Here is a 6,389-nt window from a genome sequence, read left to right as displayed (position 1 = left end):
CTGGCTCACTTTTTATTGATGATCTGACAGCCGACAGCAGCATCTGGATGCATTCAGAAGAATACAGAAACATCTTCTCAGGTCCACCCAGAGACCTCAAAACTCATTGGACAGTGATTCACCTTGCAGCCAGACAATGACCCCAAGCATGCTAACAAAGCAACCAAGGAATTCTTCACAGCCCAAAAGTGAAATGTTCTTGATTGACCGACTCAATCACCCATCCTGAATCCAAGGAACATGCATTTTACGAGCTGAAGACAAAACTGAAGGCAAAACGCCCCAGAAACAGGAGCTGAAGATGGCTGGCGTAAAGGCCTGGTAGAGCATCACCAGGGAAGATAACCAGCGTCTGATGACGTCTGGGTCACAGACTTCAGGCAGTCAACTGCAAAAAATTTGCAACCAAGTACTAAATATGACTACTTTATTTCTGATTTTGTTAATTATTTGTCCATTTAGGCCTACTTTTGCTCCCCTAAAATGCGGGGACCCTGCTTAAAAAGTAATTCCCACATGGACCACTTGAATCCCCTCAAATTAAAATTGATTGCTGCACTTTAACCTCATATTCATTGTTTTATTTCAAATTCAATGTACTGTAGTACAGACCCAAAACAGCAAAATGTGTCACTGTCCCAATACTTTTGCCCTAGACTATATATATATATATATATATATATATATATGGTGCAACGTTTATAATGAACAAACAATTAATTTTAAATTCATTTCAAAATTATAAAATCGAAATATAATGATAGTCTTAGCTACTACCGAAATTACATGTAAGTGAAGCGATGCAACGTTTGATTTTCGGTTATTATCATCATTAGCCTACGGTTTACGGTTGAATTTAGCGCGTTTCTGGAATTACTTGTACCACACATGAAATAATTAAACACACGGATCCAAATTAGAGACCGCTTGTAGCCTTCATAAAACTGCGTATTTTTTTCAAAACACAACATCAGACTGCTCTGAACGGTTTAAAGTAAACACATCTATTATTGTTCTGGTGCTCAGTCATATGTTTTTACTCCCGGAAACCATCTCGTTTTATGAGTCGGCCTTTCGTTGACCTTTTGCTGTCATGTTACATTATGAGGCAATGCGTGGAGGCCAAGTGCAACGAAAACATGTCTGGATGCATAGTAGGCTATCACATATAGGCTTCACAGGCGATACATCTTCGCATTTAAGCCTTTTGAATAGGACAGAGAAAGATGTGCATATTTTAAATTTGAGGGAATAAGCCAACTCACAAAGAATCTATAAGTAGGCCTATAGTGACAGGCTACACCTTTATCCATTCGGAAATGCCAAGACAATGAGTAGGCCTATAGTCCCCTGCGCAGAAACAGTAGTGTATTTTTCATATGTAATCTGTATTGTGATCATATTACTATTCAAAACTCCGCGTAATTTTTCCAATACCACCACGACGTTGCTGCTTATATTAACGTCGCATAACAAAGCCGAGAATTATGTTCGTAACAATTCAATGAGGGATACTAAAAATCGAAATGAGAAGTCTACGAAGTCAAATTAATGAAATTAACCAAGATGCAAGATGACAATTTACATTTGTGAAACCATTAATCCAACCTCCAGTTGGACTATGTTTGAAAAATGTACGCAAAAATTAACTAAAAAATAAAATAATAATAATAATAAGAAGAATAATAGAACATTTACTCTTTAAAAAAGCAGCCTGATCTTGAAATGCTTTGATCAACAAATATTTATTTAGTTAACCTTTTTTTTTCTTTTACTGAAACATATTTCAACTATTCAGCGCATTGCTACGGTTCACCTGTGCACGAGGCAAATATTAAAAACATCAAGCAAATAAAGACCAAACCTAACAGAGCCAATCATTTAAATAAGTAAATAAACATTATTTATAAAACTTTAAAAAGTAAAGTAAAATATCACAGCGTCTTTTTCAACATGAAATACCCACAGAAAACCAGGGCAGGCGCTCAACATTTTTTTCATCAACTTTTCCCACCTCCGAAAAAGGGACCGTGAAGGCCTATTTATCTTCTTCAGTTTATTTTCATGTCATGTCATTTTTTGTTTGTGTCTCTTTTTTTTCTTTCTTTTTTTTTTGTTATTTAGTTCAGTCATCCGTTAAGAAAAATGAAATAAAATTACATTTTAAGACAGGGCGTTCCCGTGTATCCCTCGCGGTTTGGCAGCCTTCAAATAAGAATACCATTTGTATATTTAAATGCAGGCACTGTTATTGTTTCTTTTAGATTGTCTGTTTTTATCTCCACTGTTTTGCTCGCGTTCTCTTTCTCTTTCGGGCTGCCTGCGTTAGATGTCACATTCACTGTCGCTGGAAGTGATAGATATTGCCGAGGCGGCGGCTTTGCTGGACAAACTAGCTTCAGGGCTGGACGCAGCACCGAGTCGGTCCACTGCAACGTCCTCTTCAGCCAGAGACCGAACCGAACCTTGGGTCAGGACTTGCTGTTGAAGCCTCCACAAAAGACATAATGGGGAAATGAGAATCAAAAACTATACGGCTAAATTAAGATTTTTGTACATGCACAAAGCATTTCATTTATACGATTGTGAATACAGGCAGGCAAGTAAAGCGTCAGACAGATGTACTAACAATTACAATGTCATCACAGTATACAATGTATAAATAGACACATAGGTATTCAACCTTCCAGCATGGTAGTAGCCTATAGTAGCATAGCGGGATAATTTACTGAATTTACGTTTTGAACTGCTAGGTAATGAAACGTGAACATTTACTGAATTAACAACAGCTGAATTACAACCATATTTTAGCACTGGGAGATGTGATAGCAGTATCGCGATAAGGTTAACAACTGTAGAACTATCAGACATTTAACGAAAAAAAAAAAACTCGGAGTAAATTTAACAGCATATCAATAACAGACCTTAACAGCGTATCAGTTAATTAAATCCATGGTTGCTATCTACCTTATCGTGTAACACGTGATCCAATTAATCGCAAGAAGATGAGGGATTCTAAATTACCAATAGACATAACAGGCATAGTAATGTATCCCGGTTTCCAAATATTATACGTAAAGCTACGCAAACTTTCAATGGAAAAGGTTTACCTTGCCAGAATGATCATAATCCTAAAGCCGTATTTTTAAAAATTGGTAGATTAAACACTGTATTGAATGCACAAGCAATCGTGCAAGGGTAGGCTATTTGAGTATATATGTTATTAATAAACCAACACCATTGAAAGGTCGCATAAATGTTTAGGCCTCAGAACAAACGTAGGCTAGCTACAGCATACTGCAATGGAATTTAGATTTTTACAATTATGCAATACAAACTGCAAATCGGTATTCTATTGATATTCTTGTTGAAAATGCGGAGTTACTTTGCGTGGTCAGGTCGGTCGATATTTTAGTAGTCTACTGTAGGCTATATATACAACTCGTCACTTGCCGTTTATTTTATAATTAAGAACAAATCAATCGACTTCCTTTTTATGTGTAAAATGAAATGTATTGGAACAAATCAGCAGGGTTATATGTTTTTAAAAATCTTTTTCTAAAGGTAATGGTGCAATTTGATCAATGTTTTGGAACAAAAAAATTAGGCTATCCGCAAAAACATTACGATATTATTATTATTATTATTATTATTATCATTATTATTATTATTATTATTACTTCTACTATAGCCTTCTACACGTTGACTATATATAGCCATATATAATCTATGTATATACAAAAAAGATTTAAATAATATATATAATTAAATTAAAATATACTTAAAATTATTATTTTTTTAATGTTTGGTTTTTTAAGGTCCCACATGGGCTATACATTCACAGCCTGAGCTGATTTTTTGTTGCCAATGTTTTCAGTATAAACAATTGAAAATGCTATGCATGGGAGTTCAACATTTAGTCCAGTACTCCCTATGTGACTAATGTTAAAACACAAAACAAGACAACAGCAACAAAAATAAATAAATAAAAATATGCGATGGATTCGATTTTACTCAAACGCGCATACCTGTTTTTTGCTGCTGCCGCTCTATCCCTTTGTCTGCGATTTTTGAACCAGTTTCCCACTTGTGTGGGAGTAAGTCCCGTAGCCTGTGCAAGCTCCCGCTTTTTGCTAGGGTTCGGATAAGGGTCCTGCAGATACCATTCTCTGAGCAAATGCCGGGTTCTCTCTTTGAAGCAGTGTGTCTTTTGTTCCCCGTCCCAAATTGTTCTGGGCAGAGGGAACTTCTTCCTTACCCGATATTTGTCCACCGGTCCTAGCGGGCGGCCCCTCAGCTTCTCTGCCTCCTGGTAGTGTGCTTCCAGCCAAAGGGCCTGCAGTTTAGAGTGTGAGTCTTTGGTGAACTTGTGGTTTTCCAGGATATGGTAAAGCTCTCGAAAATTCCCAGTGTGGAAGGCCACTATGGCCCTCGCTCTCAAGACCGACTCATTCTTGTTGAGGACCTCGCAGGCTGCTGGGGCGACGGGCAGCGACCAGAGGAAGCGACCGAGACGTTCAATATCTCCGCTCTCCTCTAAAGTCTCACAAACCCCCGCTACCTGCTGGGGGCTAAAATTCAAGATAGGAAGCTGAAACATGGATGCTTCTCTTTTTTCCCGCTGTTGTCGCTCTCTCGCACTCGCGCCCAATCCCACTCTCTCGCTTATCCTTTCTCTCTTTCGGATGCAGACAAAAAGGCAATCCCAAAGTTAACAGATCAACCGTTAAAAACACTGAGGAACGATGCCCTCTGGCTGGCTAAAGCAGCCTCTATGGTTGAACTTCGCAGATTGCAAGTACGAGAGTATACAACTAGACCCGAGATGAGATTTTTGAAGAAAAAAAGACATTCAGCCCTCTGCTGATTTTCTATTGGACTTGGCAGATTGGCTGAGTGGTTGCCATGGATGCCTGTCAATCACTGTCAAGTTTGCCAATCACGCGGAAAGGAGCGTAAAGAGATTTCAGCACCTCCCAGAGCTCGACAGCGCCTTTAAAAAATGAAAACATTCTGACCTTTGCTTTTTGTCTTCAAAAATATAATTGCCTTCGATGTTTCTGTGCATCAACTCCCTTTGCATCTCGTTCTTTTGAAAGGGAAAATGCATTCAGTTAAAAAAAAATATTTTAGGCCTAGATCTTCATAAAACAAATGTTACTGTTTTTTTTATTTATTTTTTTTAAATAAATGAATAAATAAATGAATAAATAAAACCCCGGCTTTTACAAGGACGGTTTTATTTTATTACAGTAATCAAAGTCCCATGCAAATTTGACCTATGATGTTTACATATCAGAGAGCCACCAAAAGCCTTACCAGTTTTTAGTAAAAAAAACAGGTAAAAGGTAAATTTAGTCCGAGAAATTAGCACAGCTTTAGGAAATGGGATAATACATGAACATACATGAAACATTTAAATAAAACAGTAAAAACCTAACTTGAAGTAATACTTAATAATCATAATTTTAGGGATGCCCATCTTATGTGATATTTATTTTATAGCCTATTATAGGCCTAGGCTATATGTCATACACATATAGTTTACCAATAACGTGGACACATAACTACCAATGTGAACCGCATTTAGCGCGCGCGCGTGTGTGCGTTTCTAGAGTGCCATTCTTTATTATTCCCCTCATTACAGGTCTTTGTGACTGTAAAAGCCTTTAACGCTGCTCTGTATTTCCATGTAATGTTATTTATCCAGCCACTCCCTGGGAATAATACATTATTAACTGTAGACAAATTAATATATTTATGGATTCAGTGAGAATGCTGTGTAGCTGGCTATTCTGGTTTAGTATCAAATACACTTCGCTTTGTGCAGAGGCTGATTCCGTAAATAAGAAGGCGGATAGATAGCGCAGATGGTTTGAAGTGTCGGGTCAGATTATTTCATGCCTGAGTACAGTGAAAAAGTTCATTCTGACGGAAAACGCTGATATTATTTTCACAGATCCAAGCAGTTCCATTGAAAACCTTTCAGGGTCTTTTACATGATTTATAGGAGGTTCATGGCTCGGATATGGAACTACCTTCTGTACAAAAAGCTGCTCATTTTCAAGCATTCTGCTTCGCCACGTGAAAATGCATTGATACGAAGGCTACATGCAGCATGCTTAACAGAGCTCCGTTTTGTAATTTATGGATATTAACAAAATATTTAGTACTGCAATAAAAACTGGTATGTTAAATATACGAGTCCTCATTGTTCCGTGAAGAGATCAGTGCATCACGTTCGGTAAAATAAGAATAAAAATCACAGAGAACTCTTCGAAAGCTGGATTTGCTGGACCATGAAGGAGGCGCAAATCTGTCCCTGCGAAGCACAATAAAACTATACTGTAACACAATAAAGTACAGGCTAAAAGCACTACATTCGCAAA

General features: G+C 37.5%; 1 protein-coding gene across 1 annotated transcript; it reads right to left on the bottom strand.

The window, feature by feature from the left end:
• Positions 1-1,769: 1,769 nt before the first annotated feature.
• LOC118222696 (homeobox protein SIX6) lies at positions 1,770-5,100 on the bottom strand. Its single transcript, XM_035408469.1, has 2 exons — positions 4,029-5,100; positions 1,770-2,491 (listed from the first exon to the last, which is right to left on the bottom strand). Exons 1-2 carry the CDS (start codon positions 4,598-4,600, stop codon positions 2,326-2,328), a joined length of 738 nt encoding a protein of 245 aa, XP_035264360.1. The 5' UTR covers positions 4,601-5,100; the 3' UTR covers positions 1,770-2,325.
• Positions 5,101-6,389: the final 1,289 nt, after the last annotated feature.

This window comes from Anguilla anguilla, chromosome 1 (genome assembly GCF_013347855.1).
Source record: "Anguilla anguilla isolate fAngAng1 chromosome 1, fAngAng1.pri, whole genome shotgun sequence".
Classification (NCBI taxonomy): Eukaryota; Metazoa; Chordata; class Actinopteri; order Anguilliformes; family Anguillidae; genus Anguilla; species Anguilla anguilla.
The sequence above is the reverse complement of the archived record's forward strand: the minus strand, read 5'-3'. Positions and strand labels throughout refer to the sequence as shown.

Coding starts and splice junctions, on each gene's coding strand:
- LOC118222696 (XM_035408469.1), bottom strand. CDS start 4,600: ATGTTTCAGCTTCCTATCTTGAATTTTAGCCCCCAGCAGGTAGCGGGG. Junction 2,492..4,028: donor GCGGCAGCAGCAAAAAACAG/GTATGCGCGTTT, acceptor TCTTTTGTGGAG/GCTTCAACAGCAAGTCCTGA.